This window comes from Nematolebias whitei, chromosome 13 (assembly GCF_014905685.2).
Source record: "Nematolebias whitei isolate Nwh7 chromosome 13, NemWhi1, whole genome shotgun sequence".
Classification (NCBI taxonomy): Eukaryota; Metazoa; Chordata; class Actinopteri; order Cyprinodontiformes; family Rivulidae; genus Nematolebias; species Nematolebias whitei.
This window is the reverse complement of record NC_056510.1, coordinates 13,680,042-13,704,543: the sequence shown is the minus strand read 5'-3', so window position 1 is coordinate 13,704,543 and position 24,502 is coordinate 13,680,042. Positions and strand designations below refer to the sequence as shown.

At 37.0% G+C, this 24,502-nt stretch overlaps 1 protein-coding gene across 1 annotated transcript in view; it reads left to right on the top strand.

The window, feature by feature from the left end:
* Positions 1-11,918, top strand: part of LOC119418824 (histamine N-methyltransferase A) — a 41,293-nt gene extending 29,375 nt beyond the window's left edge. Inside the window, exon 7 of the mRNA XM_037686117.1 lies at positions 11,782-11,918. Coding sequence (XP_037542045.1) covers positions 11,782-11,918 — 137 coding nt within the window. The remainder of the gene's footprint in view (positions 1-11,781) is intronic.
* Positions 11,919-24,502: the final 12,584 nt, after the last annotated feature.

Sequence of the window (24,502 nt, the reverse complement as noted above, 5' to 3'; positions counted from 1 at the left end):
TATATATGTATATTTATATGGGTATTACAAACACTATATATGTATATTTATATGGGTATTACAAACACTATATATGTATATGTTATATAATTATATATATGAGCTACAAAGAAATAATAAAGAATAAATAGATAAACACAAAATAAAAACAGCAAACAGGCCAACACTGACAGCTGATGCTAGTTTTTGTGTTTTGATACATTCAAGTCATTGAAAGTGAAGTCAAAACAGCAAAAGTGAAAATATGTATTTTTAATTTGTCCCCATATATTTTTCATGTCTTACTTGGAAAATTTGGCCAGGTTGGTATGCTCACAACAATATAAGAAAGATTCTTGTGTTGAGAATAAGATTTAGTTCCGAAATAAAAATCAACTCACAGAAAGCATTTTGTGGTTTTAATGTCATTTGTGCCTTGACATTAGATTTCACTGTAGTCACATCATGAAATTATTATGATTTTTGTGGTATTTGGCAGCCATCTTGAATCTGGTTGACTCAAAAAGACAGTCAGTTGTGGATGTATGTCCACTGGTTATTTTCTGAGTTTCAATATTGCCCATACTAGTGTGTGAGATTTTTTGCTAATATGGCCAAAACACACACACATATGCATACACACCAGTACCATTACTTAGATTATTGCTCATTGCCAACATATCGGTGATCTAAAAAATAAAAATATAATAAAAATCCACAAAAAAACTTTTTGTCAGAGAAGTCGTCCAACATTTCTTCACACTGGACATGTTTTGGTATTGTCCAGCCATCCATATCGCTCATGTTGCTTTTCTCCAATAATCGGAGGGACAGTTTATTTCGACTCAGAGAGACATAGCTCAACTCCTACAGGTAGCAGCTGACATGACTATTAGTCTTTCTTCTGCTACTTGCAGGTGTCAGATTCGCCGGTGCTCACTTGTCAGTGCTGCTCTGTGTGTTGTCTGAGGTGATTCATCTTCTTGCCAGCATCATTAACTTCCTTGTGAAAGGACCAGCAGAAGGAGACTCAAAGCAGGGCTCCAAAGAGTTTGTGTGCCTTGTCAGAAGCTACTTTCCCTCCTCTGTAATCAGATCGAAACTTCTCTTTCTTCGGTCTACTTTTTGTGATTTTAATTGTTTTTTTTTTGTCCTCCGTCTTACAAAGGAAGTCCTAAAACTTCTTCACTTAAAACATAGAATGTAATATTTTGATAGCTGTGTAAAATTTTCATGAATGTATTGTTTTTTTCCTGAATACCATTCATTATTGGAATGAAGGTTGTAATTATGATAGCAGAGTTAAAATACAAAGAGGAAATGTGGCATATATGCAAGTACATTTATCATTTGGTAAAGCAAACAAACCAAGAATGATATAAAAACACTCTTGGCACTTTTCTATTTAATTTTTTTTTTCTCCTCCATTATACTAATGAGTTTCTGTTGCTTGCCATTAATTGCTTCATTTCAGTTTTACTGCTGATATGCATTTACGCAATAGCGTATATTTATTGACTGGTTGCTTTATTTAGGCTCCTAAAAATGAAACAACCTAATTAGTGATTGAAACATAAAGACCTGTCAAATTAACCTTTGTTACACTACATTACATTTCTGCATTAAATCAAAATTAATTTTTGCAAGCTTGGCCCAAGATATTAGTTTATAGGTCACAGCAGGAAAAACAATATTACAAACTGATGTGTCTGTTTGATGAGGCTTTATGAGAGTGCAATGTTCAGAGATGTCTCCTTATGGTTCTGTGAGTAAAAGCAATGATTAAGGAAATGACGATGCATCCAAATGTCCTGTCCTATTTAATGTAGCAGAACGCATAGTAGTTTATGAATGTTATTGGAGTGAAATAAAGTAATTATTAAAATAATTATTAAAAATTCAAGGCATTTTTATATGTACAGGTCCATGTTGTTGTATTATAGATTAATTGCCTATTCCATTTACTTGTCTAACTTGGTATTGTTTTGAATTTCAAAGAGGGTTTTTTGAAAGCATAAAAAAACAGAGGAAAAGTTCACCCTTTTGACACCCTTTTTTTTTAACAGTACCTTCTCAGCAGCTTGATAACAACTTATTATCCAATATGGTAGCCTTTTGAGAGCTTGTGAAATGTTGTAGAGTCTCTTCAAGGAAGTTATTAAGCTGTATGGGCTCTGAAAGACCACTGTAGACTGCCTATCCTCTTGCAAGTGTTTCTTTATGAAGCCATAAAGAAACAAAATCTGTTTGGTCTCAACTCCTTTGACTTTTATAAAGTAAGAGTTTTTCAGTTTCACTTCTCAGGTTTAGTATGGTGACTGGAAATATAGATATACATTTAAGTAAAGTTTCTTCTTAAATGAGCATCTTATCTGCTCTTTAGTATAGGTACATTTTAGATAATATTAAATTGCAGTGTTACCATTTTTATTGCCCGCCACTGAAGGAAAAGCAGTAATATTGTTTTTGCCTATGCCTGTGTTTGCATGTGGGTGTTTGTTTGTCCATAATTTAATGAAACTCTCAGAAAATAATCAGTCCATGTACATCTACAACTGATTACCTCAAGTTCCTTAGATCGAGAACTTTACTAATGGGCTTTTATGTATGTGAATGTTTCTGTAAAGTGCCATGAGACAACTTTGTTGTGATTTGGCGCTATATAAATAAACTGAATTGAATTGAATTGAATTGAATTGAAAGTCCAATAAAGCTGACCACCACAGCTAAGCAACTTTGAACACAAAAATGTCAATAACTCAGTGGATTTTACAGACATTGGTCTAATATTTGATGTGGTAGTAGCTGAGACTCATCCTCAACAAATACCCTGAGCATGAACACGTCTCACAACATTCCACAATGTCATATGAGATTGTGCTTAACCTCATTCACAAGGTTTGACCATAATGGCTACAATTTTGGCATTTCCCTACAAAATGATCCTAGTTTAAAACTCTGGCATGATGGGTGTTGAACGATGTGCTGTCCTTCAAAAGAAAGCTAGACATTTACTTTATGTGATGAAGGCTAAAATAATAATAATAATAATAATAATAATAATAAATAGCTTTCATGCAGCTGCCAACATTATCTGAAAGTTCAGTCTAACACTATACGCTACACATTTAAGTCTATAAACTAAAGGATAATAGTAATATTTTCTTCCTTAAGCACTGCAGAGCTGAATAAACTCTCTAGATGATTCACATTTCTTGCTCGGTAATGCAGCCCATAGAAACTGCACACCCATTTGTTTAGCATCACTGTTTATGTTGTAGACAACTAAGCCAGCAAACCTCCTCCTTGGATTTACACTGTTAATAGAGTTATAAGAAGGGACCACAAGGAGGTAGAAAAGCGGGAAGGAGGGTACTAATAGGAAAAGCACCAAATACAGGGGGAGTTTCATCTCTTGTGTCTCCACATGATTAGTTTAACAGCTCCTTTGATCTTTTGCTGTGATTGAAGTGTTTAAGTGGAACATGGGGGGCAATGGCAGAGCCAGAGAGCAGGCGCCGAGTGCCGTGCCACAAAATGCCTATGAGGCACAACATCTTAATGTCAGAGGGAAATTAAAACACTTTTCCATTACCGAGGCCCTTGAATCTTAATTCATTTGTCTACACACAAAACAAAGTAGGTGACAGGGTCAGTAAATGCTCACTGAATAAGATGTGAATGTTGACCTTTGAGAGCAGGTAGAGAAAAAGAATGATTTCAATATATATATTTATATGCGAAACAGAGTCTACATACAGTTTAGAAGAGAGTGGAGCTTTTGCACTAAATGAGAAGATATAGCCATAAACATAAATGACAGTGTGGATTAGTATTTAAATTCAAATCTCAAATAAAAAAAGTGCATTGATACGTGGAATGAGGAAGAAATGTGTTTTTCAAATTGGCTTGTCTATTATGCTCATTATTACTTAAAAACCAAAGAGAAAAGAAAAGGGAAACCATGAAAATGTGGTTGATTTGTTTAAAAAAAGAGTGTATAATATGTTACCAGGTCAGCGTTTGGATTTTTTGCTTGTTTGAATATGTAATGGGCAGCACGGTGGCGCAACTGGTAGAGCTGCTGCCTCTCAGCGAGCAGGTCCCTGGTTCAAATCCCGGTCCGGGGGCCTTTCTGGGTGGAGTTTGCATGTTCTCTCCGTGCATGTGTGGGTTTTCTCCGGGTACTCCGGTTTCCTCCCACAGACCAAAAACATGCATGTTAGGCTGATTGGTAACTCTAAATTGTCCCTAGGTGTGAATGAGAGACTGAAAGGTTGTTTGTCTCGTTTGTCTCTATGTGTCCCTGTGATGGACTTGCGACCCGTCCAGGGTGTACCCCGCCCCTCGCACAGTGATTGCTGGACATGGGCACCAGCGACCCCCGTGACCCAAAATGGAATAAACGGGTAAAGAAAATGGATGGATGGATGGATGGATGAATATGTAATAAGAGGTAAGTAGAATATTCCTTCGCCATACCCATCTTCTACCCCTTATCTGTAGTCAGGTCGCAGTGGCAAAAGTTCCAGGAGAGAAACTCAGACATCCCTCTCCCCAGCAACATTTTACAGCTCATTCTGGGGATCCCCAAGTTGTTCCCTGCCTAGAGAAGATAAAAAATCCCTCCAGAGAGTTTTGGCTTCCCACCAGTAGGATGTGCCTGGAAAGCCTTTAAAAGGAGGTGACCAGGAGACATCTTAATTATATGCCCGAACCACCTTGACCGAGTCCTTTTGATGTGGAGGAGCAGTGACTCTACTCAGAGCTCCCTTTGGTTGACAAAGCGCTTCACTCGATTTTTAAGGCTGAGCCCAGCTACTCTGCAAAGGAAGCCCATTTCAGCCACTTGTATCTGGGATCGCTTTCTTTCAGTCATGATCCAAAGCTCATAACCATAGGTGAGGGTCAGAATGTAGACAGACCAGTAAATCGACAGCTTTGCCTTTCAACTCAGCTCCTTCTTCACTTACATAAGTAAGTTCCTCATTACTCAAGGTGAGGCTGTCAATCGTTCTATCCATTTCCTCTCCATTCTACCATCACTTGTGAACAAGAAGCCCAAATATTTGAACTCCTCCACCTGAGGCAAAGTCTCCTCCTGACCCTGATGGGGCATTCCACCCGTTTCTGGCCAAGAACCTCAAATCGCCTCAGATTTAAAGGAACTGACTCTCATTCCAGCCACTCCACACTCGGCTGCAAACTGTATCAGTGAACATTGAAGGTCTTGGCCTGAAGACGCTAGCAGAAACACATCATACGCTTAAAGTAGAGATGAGAACCTGAGGTTCCCAAACCAAACACCCATTCTTTCCATGACTGTGTCTCAAAATCCTGTCCATAAACACTACAAACAGGATTGGAGACGAGGGACAGCCCGGGCGGAGTCCAACCTGCACTGAGAAAGAGCTTGACTTTGTGCCAAGAATATGGCCATTGCTCCTGGTTTGGTTATGCAGGGACCAGATAGTCCTTAAAAGCAACCCAGGTACCCCATACTCCTGCAATACCTCACACAGATTGCCTCAAGTAACATGGTCATAATAGAGCCACAGAGCTACAATACACATGTTGACTGGAGAAGCAAATTCCCTTGATCCACTTAGCAACTCTGCAAGGGTGAAGATCTGGACAGAACACACAGCTCCCCCTGAATTTGAAATCCGCCAATCGGTCAGAGCCTCCTTTCCAACCCCCTGGAGTAAACCTTCCCAGGGAGGGAGAGAAGTATGATCTCACAATAGTTAGAACACTTCGGTCCCCCTTTTTAAAAATGGGAACCACCACCCTGGTCTGCCACTCCACAAGCATTGTACCAGTCTTCCATGCAACATTGAACAGATATGTCGACCATGACAGCCCCACAAAATCCAGGGTCCACTTTCCTTTTCTGAGTCACCCCACGGTCCCGGGTTCAAATCCCAGTCCGGGTCCTTTCTGGGTAGAGTTTGCATGTTCTCTCCTTGCATGCGTGGGTTTTCTCCAGCTACTCTGGTTTCCTCCCACAGACCAAAAACATGCATGTTAGGCTGATTGGTAACTCTAAATTGTCTCTAGGTGTGAGGGAGAGAGTGAATGGTTGTTTGTCTTGTTTGTCTCTATGTGGCACTGTGATGGACTTGCAACCCGTCCAGGGTGTACCCCGCCCCTCGCACAGTGATTGCTGGACATGGGCACCGGCGACCCTGGTGACCCAAAATGGAAGAAGCGGATAAAAGATAATGGATGGATGGATGGATGGATACTCACATTCAGCACTTGTTCTTGTCAAGAGCAGACACCTTTCCCTTCCTCTCCCTCTCCGTTTTGCTTTGCTCTGTCCTGTCTGTGAAACTGCTTTAGAGCATATCTTCTACAAATCTTCCGAATCATAATTCTGCTATGGATTTGGTCAGTTCATTGTGTGCTTGTGTGCAAGGCTTTTTTTTTTTCTTTTTCTTGCTTTTAATCTTTAGCCAAAGATTAAGAGCATGATAGGACTTATTTTTTTTTTTGCCTCCAAAACTTATGTTGTCACTTTCACCACTTTATTGTTTGTCCAAACAGGTCTCACTTGTAAATGAGTTTTTGAGGCTCAATGTGATTTATCTGTTTAAATAAAGGTTGAATGAATGAATATAAAGGGTGCAGTATGATTGAGGGATGATTTGTATTTTTAGCCATACAATTGGTTCAATAGGCTATGAGCAGAGTACAAGACTAGTCACAGATGTTCTGCCTTTTTTAACAGAAAAACAAATGTTTGTTTTTTTTTGTTTTTTTTTGCTTAATGATGCAATAATATATTGCCCAGCTGATTTAGCATAACTTTAATGCATAAATCATGCAGGAAAAGCATTGAACAGCTACATAATTTTAGCAAACCTGTAACTTGGGATTTTGATGATTAAATTAAAGTTGACACTGCTGAGGAGAGCAGTGTTCAAGATGTGATAGAAAAAAAATATTCATATCTTTACATTTTCTGCTCCCGTTATGGGTATTGTGTTGAAAATTTTTGATTGCTCACTGTGATTTTTATTCTAAACTTATTACTGTTTACTTTTTAAAAAATGTATCTGTAGTTGACCTGATTGCTATTGGTAAATGATTTTGGCTGTTTGTAGCTGCTTGTATTGTAGTGAAGAGCTTGTTAGTCCATGGATTAGGACTAGTGCAGTACTGCTGTCACAGACATGATGGCATAAGCAAAGGTAGATGTCACCTAATCTGTATGGTCGGAGTTGATTTCATGCTTGCCTTGACGTTTCATGTCTTTTAGTGATATTCCCAAAGGCTCATCCATGACCCACTGAATATGAGGACTCTGAAAATGACACCATCTTTTATTGGAGTGTCATTAGATTTAACACTTTTCTGACAATACTAGTTAGGGGTAAAATAATGTATATGTATATAAAATTTCTATTGTGAAGTATAAGTCATAGACCAAGAAAGATTTTGCTTAGCATTAGCAGAGGTAAAATGAATAAAATTCATTTTTATTCCTCTTTTCAAATAGCAACCATTCCACACTCTGAAAGGCCTTTAGCTGTGTGTTTGACGATTGTAATGCTGTCCAACACAACAGGTTCAGCTGTGGTTAGTGGAGTGTAAACTTCCACAAATCCAATAAAGAACTTGACAGAGCTGCTAACGATGCTCTGATAGCACTCAGGATTCAGTGTTACACAGTGAGGAAAAAAAAAAAACAGCACTCGGATAGCGAAGAGCCTCTTCTCTCCGGTGATTTTTTTTTTTTTTAACAAAAAAATCTCACAAAGGTTACTGTTGAGGCAGTCAGGTAGTGGAAGGATTTCTTATTAAATCCATATTGTCAAAAATAGTCACAGCATCACATATTTGTCTGCCCTACCAAACATTAGCCATTAACTCCTGCAAACCCTGACACACTCTGGAGTTGTTGTCATAAGCTTGAAGTATCATCCAGACACACTTCACAACACAAACAATTTGCTACCTGTAATGTCATGTCAATACCGTTGGACACAAGACAGATGTTGTTATTATTTTGTCATTTCGACTCCTTGCAACAGTTGGGGAACCTCAGAGATCCTGCCGCACCGTAATGTCAGCTAACGAATGGAGAGTCGAAAAAGAGCAGCAGATTTGTTACCGCTGACAGAAAGCAGTGATGGATTCAGGAGTGAACATCAACAGCACAACAGGCTACAGACCGTCTGTCTGAAAGCTGAAGCAACAAAAAAACTGCAAATGAACAAGCAATTAATAAAACATGTACAGTTTTGTGGTGTTGTAGTCCACATGTAAAATAGAACTTGCTTTAAAAACTGAAACACACACACACACACACATATATATATATATATATATACATACATAAATTCATCCATTACCTTTTACCCGCTTCTTCCATTTTGGGTCATAGGGGTCACCGGTGCCCATGTCCGGGAATCATTGTGCGAGGGGCGGGGTAAACCCTGGACAGGTCGCAAGTCCATCACAGGGCCACATAGAGACAAACAACCATTCACTCTCTCACTCACACCTAGGGACCATATAGAGTCACCAATCAGCCTAACATGCATTTTTTTGGTCTGTGGGAGAAAACCGGAATAGCCAGAGAAAACCCATGCATGCACTGAGAGAACATGCAAACTCCACCCAGAAAGGCTCCCAGACTGGGACCCAAAAAGACAGATTATGATATTGGATGAATGGATTTTATATTTGCTTGTTTTGTGACAATATGTATAAACGCATGTCTGTGACCTCACATACATCATTTTAAAAGGAAATTGAGCTACAATGAAAATTAGTAAGGTAAAATTTAATCAAAGACCCATCATTCTTTAAAGAAATGCATATTGCGCACCACCTTACATGCCAAAATTTTTATCTAAACTCATTTTATGCTGAAAAGAAACAGTCATGGCTGTTTCAGTTAAACTGTGTAAACAACTTTTTACACTATTCCATGTGATATGAGATTATCCTAATGTGTTATCATCCAAAGTAGTTTTTCAGCACAATTCTCAGTCAAATTTACTGATACTGACCTTAAGTTTATAGTAGCAGCAAAGCTACTGCCATGTTTGTGTTTGATTTGTTTCTGGTGCCCCTCTCTATATTGAGTTGCATCCAAAAGTATTTAAGTTTTTATGTATAGACAACAATTAATTTCGTGGAGATTCGTTAAATCTGCCCAGTGGTGCAAGACTTATTTTGCTAACAAACAATGTTGACTTTAATAGTTAATGTGAAAAACGTAAGTAAAGATAATGCACATTGTGTATGTGTTTTGAATGACTTTAACCTAAAACCACAGCATTTTAGTTCAATGTCTGTAAAAACTAAGTGAGTTATTGACATTTCTGTGTTTGTTAAAGTCACTTAGCTGTGGTGGCCATCTTGAATTGGGTTGACTCCAAACAGTAATCAGTTGTAGACATACAATCAGTGATTACTTTATGAAACGTTTAATTAAAATCAGACGATTGTTCTATGAGACACTTTGCTTGTGCTTTAGACAAACACACACACAGACATGGATAAAAACACAATATTGCCTAGAGACAGGAAATAAATGTTTTGAGTTTAAGGGCTATGTCTGAAACTAAACCTGGAGTACAAGTACATAAAGTTACCTCCTGAGCCAAGATATCTAATTAAAGAAGATTAAAGATTGTTGTGTTTGCCTCTTTATTCTTGTGTGACTGTCTTACATCAATGCTAAATGGAGAGAGATAAAGGCGTCACTCTGATTTCGAGCAGTAGATGGACCTGCCTTTGATTAGGGTCTATTATCTGATTAAAAAAAAAAAAAAAAAACCTGAATAAAAGAATAATAGCTTGATTGGTAGTGTTACCAAGAAGATAATTTACCAGAGGTGATAAATGAGGAGTGGTTCTGAACACATTAGCAGAAATAGTGCATCTTACTTAAAGCAGTCATATAAAGAGTCTTCTAACTATCATGTGTACAATATTTTTATTCTGAAAATCTGCCTGTCCCTTTGAGTTACACTGCACAAAACATACAAGTGTCAATCTCTGGGTTTTGTGAATTTTTACAATTGCTCTAGTTGTCTGTGCTCTCACCATCTTAAATCAGGAGTGATTATCCACTGATTCTTGTTAGAACCGCAATCACTCCAATTACAGGGGCTCCAAAGTGACTTTTCCCAGTCATCTGGCCTGGGGATTTCTTTAGCCATCAATTAGAAACGTCTCTTCTAATCTGAGCCTGCTTCCCAGACACTGGTCATTTCCCATTAGAGTCATTTTCCCCAGGATCCCATGGAGCGATAGACATCTCCGCAGCTCAATAGAGGAGACGTGGAGGAGACCGTAATTAAAGAGGTGGCATTTACTCTCAGTCGGGCCCTCTCAGAGATCTGAATCTGCAATTACCTTCCAGAAAATAGCGTTGTCAGGACAGGACCCGTGTTAATAATGGGCCCCATCTCTGGGGCAGTGTACAGAATGCAATCATTTCCACTGAAGCTGCGCTTTGATTGTTTATCGCTTTACCCAGGGTTATCAGCCACTCTACTGTAGTGAATGTACACAGAAAAAAATAATCCTGTGGGCTGCAAGCAGACCTCTATTTGAACATTTTGCTGAGTGGTGACTGGACTCATAAAGGGTAACTTTTACACCACACTCATAAAAGCTGTAATATCAGGGATAAAAATTACCAAGCAGCCCTCACTAAGTCTATCTATAAACCTGTTTCACTCTCTTTTTTTCCCTCCCTCCCTATCTATTTTTTGTTTCAGTCAAACAGACACACACACTGGAAGTGCTCTGACTCCCCCAAGTCTCTACCAGCTCATGCCAGACTTTCCACATACTTTATCAAGTGCATAAGGACCATTTGCACAGAAGGCAATTAAAAGCTTTAGTGGTTCCTACAGTCAGAGGGGTAGTTTGGAGGCCCCAGTCGACATATGAGCCAACACCTTATTGGAGAAGGCTGGCTTTGTGCGGCAAAATAGCTTCAGTAATTTATACCAAATAGACTGCAGGTAGAGTACAAGAGCCAAGAGGAACGCATCTGCATTAATCAATATGAAATTATCCTAGATGTAATTTGTGGATGGGCAGCAATGCACCTGCCCGGAAATGTGATTGGGGAAGTCTGCAGATAAATAAAGTGACAACACTGCTAGGAAAATCTGGAAGGGAAGATGCAAAATCAGATCCAATTGTCTGTCAAGTCCCAAGAAAATAACAAGATGAAAGATTAGAACTGACAAATGCAAAACACTTTTGAAAACACTGATTATGAAAAAAAATAAAAATGCTGCGGTGCAAACTTCCTATGAGAGCAGAGAGACATAAAATTCAAGGCGCAGTAAATGTGACTTTTGGGTGTACCTCGCAACGGCTGTAAGGAAATAAATCTATTAGCACACTGACAGAGATAAGCGCGTCCTTAAAATGACCATATGCAAAGGTAGTGATAGAGAGGGTGTCCAGCCGATTTTCACATTTGCATATCTTTTAATCAGTCCACTTCCAATCTGCATTCAGATATAAGGGCCAAGATCATTCTGTCGCAATTTCAAATCAGTCATTTATTTATCCTCGTTTTGCAGCATGGGGCACCTGATTTAGCATTTATTTAATCAAAATGCAGTTGGTTTGCCTCAAACTAACATTTGTATTACTTTTGTTATACTACAACGCCACAGGCTCCCAAATTCATTAGTGTCAGTGAATTGAGGAAAAGCTGAGGACATTCTGGAGACCGTCTGGTCCTTCTTTGGCAGCTGGTGACCTTCCTGGTCTATATGCTCCATGACTCTCTCCAGCCTTTTTTTTTTCTTCCAGGTTTCAGACAGCCCGGCTCTCTTTATCACTCCCCAGGATCAGCAATTGCTCACCGACAGTCTCTCAGTGACGCCATGCTGTATCTCTTCAGAGCACAAATATGTGCCTTGCAAATGCAATATACAAGCAAGGGATGAATACAAAAGAGAGAGGAACGAAAGAACAGGAAGTGCTTGGAGTATTTTGATTACCAAAGTGAAGGGGCATGTTTGAAACTTTACATTAGGAAAAAAAAAAACATGAGATTGTTATTATCAGAGAGTAAAAGGAAAATGTAAATTCACAGATATATACCAAACAGACCGAAGGCGATTTAAATATACCTTATAGTCTGTTTACACAGACAGGCAGGAGAAAAATAGCTAAAGTTGAATTGTTGTGGTTGGACTTTAAAGGGATGGGTTGAACGGGACGTGGGGTTCTGTGAAAAGGTAAACAAAAAATATCTTACCTGTTGGTGTTAGTTATTTAAAAAAAAAAAAAAAAAAGGTCTGACAAGACAGTGGTACTAATACTAATTTGGGGCGGCTGTGGCTGAGTGGTTAGAGCAGTCGTCCTCCAATGCAAGAGTTGTGGGTTCGATTCCACCAACAGTCACATGCCGAAGTGTCCCTGGGCAAAACATTGAACCTCTCATTGCCTCCGATGTGTTTCCCATTGGTGTATTAATGTAATAAAGCACTGATTATTCTTTGTATAGATCTAGTAGAGTGTTGTATGAATGGGTAAATGAGGGCACAGATTGTGTTGTAAAGCACTTTGAGTATCTCGGTAAGAGAGAAAGGTGCTTTATAAGTACAGTCCATTCAATACCTAATTTGAAAATGTCTGAATCATAAGTGGGCTGATGCATTCTTAAACAGCTCCAAATATGTGTAATGTTCTGTGCAAATGCTTTTTAGATTGTTATACTTTTGTCATTTTATATTACATGATTATTATATGGAATTTTATGAATATTTGCAAGAACAACTAGCAGTATAAGAACAAGCTGTAGCATTTCTGGCAGGAAAATCACAACATTTTCTTTGAAATGACCATGTAATGTGAAATTGATGGCAGTGTAGATGTTTTCATAAACTGTGCAAAACTAAAGTTTAGAGTTCTTTTAAGAAAGTAAAATCTTATTTGGAAATGGTTCCACTTGGATAAACCATTATTAGCTCATCAATACGGTTTGAGCAGATTGACTCTCAAAGCAGATTTTGCCAAATCCTATTTTCTAAAGTTTGCAGTAGTTCATGCAAAAGCAAATATGCAAACCTTTTCACCACTGTCAATTTCATATAACATGAGTATTATGACGGAAATGTAATGATATAACTTCAAGAAATGTCCCCTACTGCACCCAAAGTACTAGCTACTGATTCTGCTCAGAATCAAAATCAGCTTTATTGTCATTGCACCGAAGCACAACAAAATTGCATTTCCAGTACAGCCCGTCCAAGAACAACATAAACAACTGACATGGGGATACGAAGGTGACTGAGGCTGCTGCCTCGGGAGGCAAAGCCTTATTTTCAGATGAGGAACAAGAAACACGAGGGGGAGGGGAGGTGTGAAAAATAAACCATCAAATCTTGCACTGTCTACAGAACACAGTATCAGAGTTGCTAAAAAAATGACCTTAGAGCAACATAAAAGTACATAAATAGACATAATACATATGTATGTGGAGTGGGTAGGGGGTAGGGGTCCCAGCAAGGTCACCAGATGAGCAATGCAGCCCTTTGGTGCCGTTGCATTTCCTAGGTTGCTGCACCAGGGGATACAATAAAGAAGGTCTGCAAAGGCATGAGTTTGAGAGGAAGTCATAGCACAGATCAGTCCAGAGTCAAGAGCCATAGTCCTGATAAGAGATGTTTGTTTATCAGCCAGCTCAGTTGAGCTCTGACACTGTCCACATCCTTGGGGAGGGAAGGGATGAGGAGGGGATCAGAGCATTTTGTTTCCATAACATCCAAGGAGAACTTGAGATAGTCAGCCTTCCAAGGCAAGAGCCAAATTCAGATTTCAACATTGTTTTGGGTCATGCTGAGCTCTTTAATTTCTACATCTGCCTTTTGTGCTATTTGCACTTCAAAATAATCATACAATTACAAATAAGTAACCGTGCGATACAAAACTTATAAATGTGTCAATGATTTAGCATTCGCATGAAATGCCATACAATTTTGGAACTTTACCAGTAAGTAGTCTTAAAACAGTGGCAATCCATGTTTTTCTTGGTTATTTAAAAACTAAGAAACTTTTGGTTGTTAAAACTAGCTTTTTGCTTGTAAAACCTGTGAGATCTAAACAGAGGGTGTTCCAAGAGTTATTTACAGGTTAAATTTTTTTTCATAAACATTCCCAAGAAGTTTATTTCAAAATGTCCTATTTTTTTTATTCTTACATGAAGTTAAAAAAAAAAAAGTCCTAATTTTTCCTCATTAATTCAGACTAAAAACTTGAGATAGCAAAACAAAATCCAGCAACAACAGGATGTGTTAAATCTCACTTTTTTTTTTCTTCAGCTAGCGAGCCACTTGCCAATTATGCAGATTCAAACATCGAAAAACATTTAGAGCTTTTCCTGTGATGCATGGTTCATAAGCATTGTACAACCAGCTTAATTGGCTGAATTCCTTTTTTTTTTTTTTTGCAGGAGAGAAACTGCACCCCCAGGCTTAGATAAAAGACTTCTAAACTCTCTTTTGTGGAGCGAGGAGATGAAAGGGCAGAGAAGACAGGAGCTTGTCAGGAAGAAGTCGTTTCCAGCGGCCTGTTAGTGTGTAGGTGTAGCAGACCAGAAGAACGACAGGTTATCATCAGCTACCTGCTTGAGGAATGAAACGTCTCATCATCAAATTGTGATGTCTTATTTCTCCCAAGACTTCTCCACCCAATAATCCTTATGTTTTTTTCTGACATGGCAAACGTCATGTTGTTTACAAATAGTTGAAATTCACTGTGCAGTGTGCTTGATCAAGTTGAACACACTCAGTTTTCATGGTTATATCACAGCATCACATATTCAAGACGAATATGAATTTCCGAGGGTAGATTTACAGTGAGTTTGTGATTTTGTTTTATCGATTGTTGCTTTTAAATCTTTGTCATTGTGTGGAAGAGTATTAATGGTGCTCTGGTTCAAGAGTTCAGATTAAAAAAAACGTCTTGTATGTGTGCAATTAGAAACGTTTGTACTAATGAGTCATGTACAAGCAATGAAGGCAAATGTTGTTCGGCATGTTACTGTTTGTGCAATATTAATTGCTTTGTGTATTCTTAGTTTAGTGTATTTATTAATATCTTAGATCTTATTGCTGTTCTTATTTTATTTATAAATTATACTTTTGTTGGATGTGACCAGTGGTATAGTCTATATTTTTGTAGTGGGTATACTGTGCTTAGCAACCAAAGTACACTGGCTAGTATAATTTATTTTGATTTTTAATCATATTGAACATTTCCAAATTTTCTCTAATGCTTATATTTGAATAAATGTACAACAAACTCCATACAACAGTTGACTCTGTATTAAAAACATGTTATAGAATTTATAAAACAATATCAAAGCAAAACATGTTCAAGTATTGCGTAGTAAGTACAGAATTATACAATACTTTGCTGGATAAGTGAATGTAATGAACAAGTGCTACATACAGACATATTATTATGGAAGCATTTAACTGCCATTTAACATATCAATGACACATGTCAAATGATATGTCATGTATCATTAGACACTTTTAAGTGGGTATAATGAAATTCTTAAGCTTTTCTAGTGGGTATACTCCGTGTACCCATATATCGCATAGACTACACCCCTGAATGTAACTGGGACCCTGTGTACACAATTTCGTTCCACCACATGTACCACATGTGATGCGAATGACATTAAAGAACCTTGACCTTGTTTTACAAAGTCTGCTGCCTGCCTCAGAATTATTTAAGCATACTAATGTGTATGTTTAATACAGCAAATTATTTAAAGTAAATCAAATGTTTTGGTTCCACAACATTTTTTTTGGATTGGCATGTCTACAAAATAATCATTGTAAACTTGATGTTTTCACATTAAGACTGCTCAAGCGTTGTTATTCTTATGAGGATCCCAAGCCCTCTGGATGTATTTTCCCTTTTCATTAATTTACCTTTAGGCAAAGCAGCAGTAGCTCAGTGGTCAGTCATGTGGTCTTCTAATCCTGAGGCTGCAAGTTGGAGCCAAGATTGCATCAGGAAATCCTCTTTATATTACTAAAGATAAGACTGGACTTCATCTTGTTGCCTAAATGGTTGTATTTATTATGGTGAAAACACAAGTTTCTTTGCACATTTTTTTTTTCAAAGTGATTCTAGTTCTCTGGAAACTTATCGGTCTCTTTCTCGTATAGTTTCTCCTTTGAGCCTTTGGTGGGTGGGCAGACACTCTGAACCCAAGTAACTATGTCCTTCTTGTGTGCTTTGAGCTGAAAAAGAGAGCCAACCACTACTGATGGGACTAACAGCTGTTTTCTTAAATCCAGCTCATTTCACTTAGCTCTTTAGGTTCTCAAACAGTTCTTTATAAGAGCTGGCTCAGAACGCACTCTTTGGGAGCAGCTCAGAAGTGTTAGACCCACCATCACTACCAATCATACACTTACCTGCCTGCCCACTCTCCACTATATCTTCCTTTCTAAGACATTTGGATCTTCAGTCCACAACTACAAACTTAAAACAAAGGACAAACTCAGTAAGCAAACTCTCAATATGATATATACTCTAGAAAAACTCAAATTTTTAAGTATTGTTTCCCCCTATTTCTGAGTGATATCCTTTGAATTCACATCTTGAGATTTGTAGACCAATAAATCTTGTGATTTGTTTGTTTACTTTTAATAAACAGTTCAAACTTTCTTGCTTTTTTAGTTTTACAACAGATTCTAATTATGACAGGATTTGTTATAAAACTGGTGAACCATTATATCACAAAATGTGTTCCAATGTTTTAGAAATTGCACCACTGAATAAAACAAATTATGTGTTGAAAATGTTAAAATGACTTTTGTGACTCTTTTCTGGGATCTGGCTCATCTTTTAGCTCCCAAACACTCGAGCTTAAAGAGTTGGCCCAGAACCAGCTCTTTGGGGGCTGACTCAATACACTTAGTCACACATGGTGAAAAAGAAAATCTTGTGATTTTTAAAATGTCACCGCATTTTACATTCAGTACACATTTCATTAAAAATATATATCCTAAATATAATTAAATTTTCAATCAACATTAGAAATTGATTACTTTCATAATATTTTCAGTGTTATTAACTGCTTGGATTAATTTTATTATTTTAACCAGGACTGAACACCAAATATAGCTTTACTTTTAGGTATTTTAAGACAAAAATGTTAAAAATAAAAACATATATAATAATTAGCTCCATTTGAACCAGTGAACTATAACAAATAACTGTAGGGCAACTTGAGCAGCGTAAGGTACAAAACATGTTAATATTCCCAACTTATACAGTTATTCATTATTTTTATTTTTCTCTTCAACCCTATTTTTCCTCAACTGAAACGTGGCCAAATAATGGAATGGGTTTTATCAAAACTAACGACTGGAATACATTTTCAAGAGTGTCATAGTTCATGTAATAATCAAACCAGCACAAAAATGGTCAATTTTAGTAAAATTAGTGTCTCATTTCCATATCAAGTGACACTATTAATAACATGGAGCCAGTGTGTAATTTCTCTCACTGCTTCATGGGAAATGAGCTATGAAGAATAGAAATAATTGGCAATGGACATTTTGGCTATGGAGCATCTGCTTCAACATAATCAGCCCTGTCAACAATTTTGAAAATGGCTCTGAGTCTGTCAAACAAACAAACCTGGAAAATGTTTAATTAGGGAAAAAAATGAAAATGAATGCAAGTGTAATTTAATCCTGTTCTGGGTTATAACCACTCCTGTACTCGCAAGTGTTTGTTTATTTCCACTACTCAGTTTTAAACACTAGCATTTTAATACTGGAGATACTAGCTTATTATCACATTTCCAAATGGTAAGCCATCTGAATATCCAGTTTCTGATACCTTCCAAGCAACATTTTTTTGCTTTATGTTTCATATCTTCTAGCAATATGAGGTGATGGTAAAGCTCTACACCTACAAAGTAGTTGTGACTCACTGACATGCAGCTAAGGACACCTTGAAACCACCACGAAAAATATGATCTTAGTGATGGAGAAGACTCATTTACTCCTCTGCATAATTCTGTGAACTAATCTACACGTTCTCTTGCAGCCTGTGTGATTGGCTCGGCAAGATGTTTCAAGGTTACACTTTCTACAAAGTCCGCATCAGTCTACAGATTACTGAAATTTTCTCGGGTTGAGATTAAGCTCAGGACTACATTTAAATAAAGAAAAAAGATCCGGTGCTCCAAAACATTTGCAGTCTTAAAGCTTATTTTCTTGTTTGGTGGCGTATATTTTCCTCTCTTATGAATAAAACATCAAAAGAAATGCTAGTTATCTCAAAAATTGGCAGTAAATGTTACATTTTGTCAGATCTGCAGACTCAAGCATCAAAGGCTTCTCCAAAATGCTCATTTTATGCAAACAAAAATCATGTAAAGAAAAATAAATCATTGTCAGCACTCAGAGATGTCTCTGACAACAGATATATTGTGTGTAAAAACAGCACAAGAGGAGCTACTATATGTTGTTAGACAACATTTTGTTTCTGATTGATTATAGTTCAAATATTCATCCAGAATAGCAATTACATTTCAAAATGACACAAGTACAGAAAGCCTTGTATATTTTTTAAATCACTAAAAAAGCTCAGCCCTCATCAAATGATAAATAAAATATTAATTAATAAACTTATTTGTGATTTGAATAAATTACTAATGCATTTATTGCAGTATGTGCTCACATTAGTGATTTTTTTCTGTGGTATTTTTTGACAGATTATCCAATTATGTCACAAAAACGGGAAATAAAAGGTGCAGGCACTTTCTGCAGAGACCTTGTTGTTTGAACCTACTGGTAATGATATTCTCTGACCATTTACAGGTACTGGTCTATACTGTTTTCCATACTGTTATTGGCTCATTTGAAACATCAAGCAAAATAATGCAGAAGATGTGTCAGTATCTGTTAAATTTTGTAGTTCCTGCAAAACAGTAACTTAAAAGCTTTATTACACTACCACATGGGAAAGTGCCATCAGACTGTTTTATAGTAATTAATTAATTCTTGGTTGCCTCATCCATCTATAATCTTTGTTCCTGATATATTATTTTGGTTGGGCAGACAGACCAAATTGTCGTAATTTTAGAAAGACTAAGGCTAACCTTGAAACCTTAAAATGCTGCAGGGATTGATTTGTATGCTTTCCCATACTTTATTGTGACTCAACTTCATCTTATAGGTATGCAAATAATTTTATTAGTCAGATTTACCTCACGGTGGAACAGTGGTTAAATTGGTAAAGCAGCCACCTCTCAGAGAGAAGGTTGCTAGTTCAAATCCCGGCTGGGGGGGCATTGTGGGTGGAGTTTGCATATTCTGTCCGTGCATGCGTGGGTTTTCTCCAGGTACTCCAGTTTCCTCCCACAGACCAAAAACATGCATGTTAGGCTGACTTGTCCCTAGGTGAGAGTGAGAGGGAATGGTTGTTTGTGTCATTTGTTTCTATGTGTCCCTGTGATGGACTTGAGACTTGTCCAGGGTGTCCCCCCACCCTCCGCACAGTGACTGCTGCATATGGGCACCAGTGACCCCCATGACCTGAAAAGGAAGAAGCGGTCAAAAGATGCATGTATGATTTTATTTGCCAATAATGGCTTTGTTCTCATGCTGTTGAACATTAATAACAGAGAAACTTTAAATAAAAATAAAAAAGTGTTTTCCTTCATAAATTATGTCCATTGAGATAGTATAGAAATACTTCAATTAAATGTAGAAGAATAAGGAATACTGATAGCCCAAACACTTAATAGAATAAATATGGAATTTATTTTGTTTGTTTGTTTGTTTCAGGTCCAAAATATGACTACCATTATGCGGAAACACAAAGAGTTATTTAAATTTTCCTGTCAGGAGTTATTTTATTTTATTTTTTTTAAATACACTGATGTAAAAAATAAATAAATAAATAAAAAGAACAATATTGAAGTTTATTACACTTTAAGCAAAGACTAGCACTTTTGAAACACTGTTCTGTACAAACTGATCAAAGTTGTCTGGCCACAGTAACAGTGTAAGTCTTGGCAACCAGACAGCTTATTCATAAATGAACCTCATATTATTTGTACGCCTGGTGGTGAGAATATTATGGCTTGTAACTCTGCTACTTTAGAGACTGAACAACTTTATGTCCTTAACTAAACAAACAAAAAAAAATTCTATACTGTATCAAACAATTCTTGAAGAAAAAAATTATCCTTGAATTTACATTGAAAAGTCAACTTTACAAGAACGTTTGGAAAACCGTCAAAACACAGATTGGAAAGAAAATTATGTGGTACGAGAGTTAAAACGGTTTGAACCACTAAACACCCAATAAATCTTATAAAACAATTAAAAATAAATAAAACAGTAAAATAATATAATAAGCTATTTTGCTAATGAATACCCAAACTTTTTTCACCAGTTATTCATTTAATGATCTATCTTGGTAATAAAGAATACAAAAAAAAACTAATTTTACGTGTAATCTTGCTAAAAAAAGAAATGTGATGTACTGATTATTTTAATATATTTTTTTCATTTAAAACAACTTTGTCCTCAACTTTCTTGAGACCTATTCATAATTTAGTCAAATGATAGCTACATTTCATTACCATTTAATATCCAGGTATTGTATTAGTTAGATTTGATCAAATTAGATGACAGATGATTCTTCTGCTTTTCTACCAACCCTATTGTTAAGCCCCATCTCTTTATTTCCAAGACTGGGGGAAAAAAAGTGTGACTAATGTCTGAATCAGTTTTTCTCGGCATCTGTACGACCGTGTTCAGATGAGGTCACCAGGGTTCGCCTCGTCACCGCAGCCCTTTTTTCATGCTCATGAGTTCTGTCTGGATCAGTCTCCATCACTTAAGGCTTTCAATGCTTGTCAGAAATAATATCAGCAGTAGTTTGAGATTCTCTTAATTAGAGTATTGTACATTGGAGGTAAGACTGTCAGGCTCATGGCTCAATGAGATATTCATACAGGGCTATTTATACTCGATGAATACATCAAATTACACAAAGAGATGAAAGAGATATTCAGAGCTAATCACTCCTGAAGCCAAGCATGCACTAACAAACTTAATCAATATTTTTGTTTCTTTGTCTAACCACGTGAAACAACAAGAACAACTTATTATAAAAAAGGAAATTATAAACAAAAATCTTTGTATGATTTTTTTTTCTGTGATCTGCTAAAATCTGTAACTGAAATGAACAAAGGTTTTTAGATGATCCACTTGTGAACACCTTCATACATATTATCACTGATAATATTGATGTTCTGATAATTTATCAGGGTTTTAGTTAAAAAAATAATAATAATTGCAAAATCATGAGGACAGGTAAAATTTTTAAAAAAGTACAACAAAATTTGCACAGTAGTTTCACAGAATCAATGGTTGACATGTCTTTAAATTAGAAAAAATTGTAGGCAAAATTTGTGAGCACGTGTTAGTTTTCTCAACAGAGGCTAAAAATGGGTCAACAATGGAAAAGTCCTCGAAGAACTTTGATGTTTTGAACCACATTGGCCATGGCTGCCTCAGAGGAGTCGACGGGGGAGAGGCCAGACTCCAGAAATCATCTTATCACCAGCAAACCTATATGAGTAAGCCACTTATGGGACTGAGTTTGTTGTGGCTCCTCAAACTGAAGAAGTCTTTTGAATGAAAGACGCAATGTTTCAACACAAAGAAAACATCCGGAAGACCTGACGTAACTTTGATGGATTTTTTTTTACCTGGATTATTGAGCATGAACTTTGATCCTTGAAGAGCTATTTGGAAATGAGAAGTCAGACAATTTTGAGGTGTACGTACACACAGTATTATTCATATTTGTTGAGCTAATTATTCTGATAGATTTTTTAAAAATAATCTGATTCAAAACAGATTTTTTAAGCATATCACAAAGTGAAAATCAATTATGATTTGAGTCATTAATGGTCAGACGGGGAGTGGTGGCGCACACGATCAGCCTAATGCAGGTCAATCATGTGACTCATCGTCCCATGTGGTTTCCAGCAGATTCAAGTTTATTCAGTTTATTCACACACACACGCACACACGCACACACACACACAAAATATTCATCCCAGAGCTTCATTTTTATGGAGCATCAACCCACATTAGATTGGTATAACAATATATCTGGGAAACTGAGTAAACATGTATAAACTGCACCATTTGATATAGTTTGAGATAATCTTTTTTTACGTTTTATTTCATACTTTGTAATGAGTGCACGTCTTAAAGGAAGCTTTGGAGCTCACCACCATTAGAACGTTGTGAGATAAAACTAAGGCTTTGGTAAGCTTGATAACAAGAACATCGTGACAATAAGATTGATGTGGAGGAAAGAAAAAAAGACTTTAAATGTTGTGTTATAATGTGAAGTACCAGGTGGAAAGAATAAGCTGCGTACTTCCTAACTTTGACATTTTTTTTTTGGAACAGGAGATAAGAATATGTGCTCGGTAAAGGCTATTTTCCTGCCCTAAAATGGAACTGATTTAAATTTGCGATAAGCGTTCTTGTATCCCCATATCTCTTTAAGTGTGATTATATCAACCAACCTTTCTACTTCAAGATGGGTCAGTGCATCATCACTGTGGTATTAAATACATTTGATGTGGTCATCAAATCATGACATTTTACCACCTTGTATTTAACAAATAAACAAACTTGCTTAGGCGTTTGTCATCACTATACAGCACAAAAAATATCGAAAGTTTTATCATAGATTAATCAAAATTGATGCAGGGATGGCTTTTTATTGCTTGCTCGACTGAACAGATTGTGACAAAGGTTATCAAGTCTACAAGGAGCTTTTATGAGGTATTGTTTTGGAGAATGGCTTCCCAGAATCTGCTTTGTGTTTGACATACAACAGACATCAGGAGCAGATGAAAGAATCAGGGATAATGGAACATTACAGCCTAGACTTACATCAATATTACCTTATTTACATTTCTTCCATTTTACTAGCCTATAAAATAGGCACACTCTCTGTGACTGGATGTGTCTTTTCATGCAACATGAATGAAAGCTTTCACTTTTATATCTAGCATTAAACCTCTTGCATGCCATTTTGTCGTTCTCTTGTTAATTAAGCAAACAAAACTTCCTAATCCAAAAATATGTTTGAAGGCTTGTTGGGGTTGTCAATGTTATTTATGTCCGAATAAAGGTTAATCATTAGAGATGGAAATTTTAATGAAGATTTAGTAACAAATTAAACAGTGTCAAGCTCAGATTATAATAATAATATCATGCACTTTTTGGAGATAATTTAACTTGGAAACCTTTTATCAGTTTTCTAAAGTGTAACTTTTTTTTAATCTGTGATGAACTTGAGACCTGTCCAGGGTGTACCCACCAGTGATACCTGGACATGGGCACCAGTGACCCCCGCGACCCGAAAAAGGAAGAAGCGGGTAAAAGATAATGGATGGATGGATAACTTTTTACCACTTAGTGTTAATAATGTTGCATATTACAACAGTGGCTGGGTCTAATACTTTCAGCTATGCCTAGCAGTCATGAAGTTTCCTAAGTAGTCTGTGTCAAACCAATATCTACTGACACAACTGAACACCAAATCTGTCAAATATATAATGTTGTCACTCATTCTATTAATGTCATTTAGCATTTCATTTACTAATATAAATTATAGTTTATTACTTAAAAATCAGCATCCGTTTGGTCGATACAGAGCTTTGCACACTTTTTTCTCTCCACGTGAGCTTTTCTGTTGATTCTTGATTAAACAAGTTTTGAATTTAGTAATATTGCTCAATGCTAGTCATGAAATACCCCTCAAACCAATTCTAATGCCTGTAGTGGCTGCCTACTGTGCAGCTGATACCAGTTGTGACTTGTCCACTGAGTACTAAAGCCACCTGACATGCTACTGATTCCTCTTTTGATTGTATAGTCAGACAAAGGCGTTTTGACTAGTACATCTGAACCTGTGTTTACATGCTGGGAAGATGAAACTCTCTGTTACTTTGGGATGATGCATACCACATGAGCCAAGTTTTCTTACAATATAGCAACATTTCAATTGGGCTTTTTAAATTATAATGTTTGGTAGGAGGACAATATTTCAGTTAACAGGCTCCTCTCTTATGGAACCAACTTCCAGTTTCTGTCCATAAGGCTGACATATTGTCCAGTTTTAAGACTGGGCTTAAGACTTTCCTTTTTTGATAAATCCTATAGTTAGGGTTGGCTTATTATGCTGCTATAGGCTTAGAATACTGAGGACAAATCAACCTCATTTCCTTAAATGAATTGTTAAAATTGAATATTTTCATTTGATACTATTTCTATCTTAACATGTGATTCTCGACCTGCCATTGTGTATCTGTTCCTCCTCCTGTTCCTCTCAAACCCAGCGGGTCGAAGCAGTTGGCCGCTTGTCCTGAGCCTGGTTCTGCTAAAGGTTTCTTCCTCATGAGGGAGTTTTTCCTTTCCACTGTTGCCTTCGTGCTTGCTCAAGA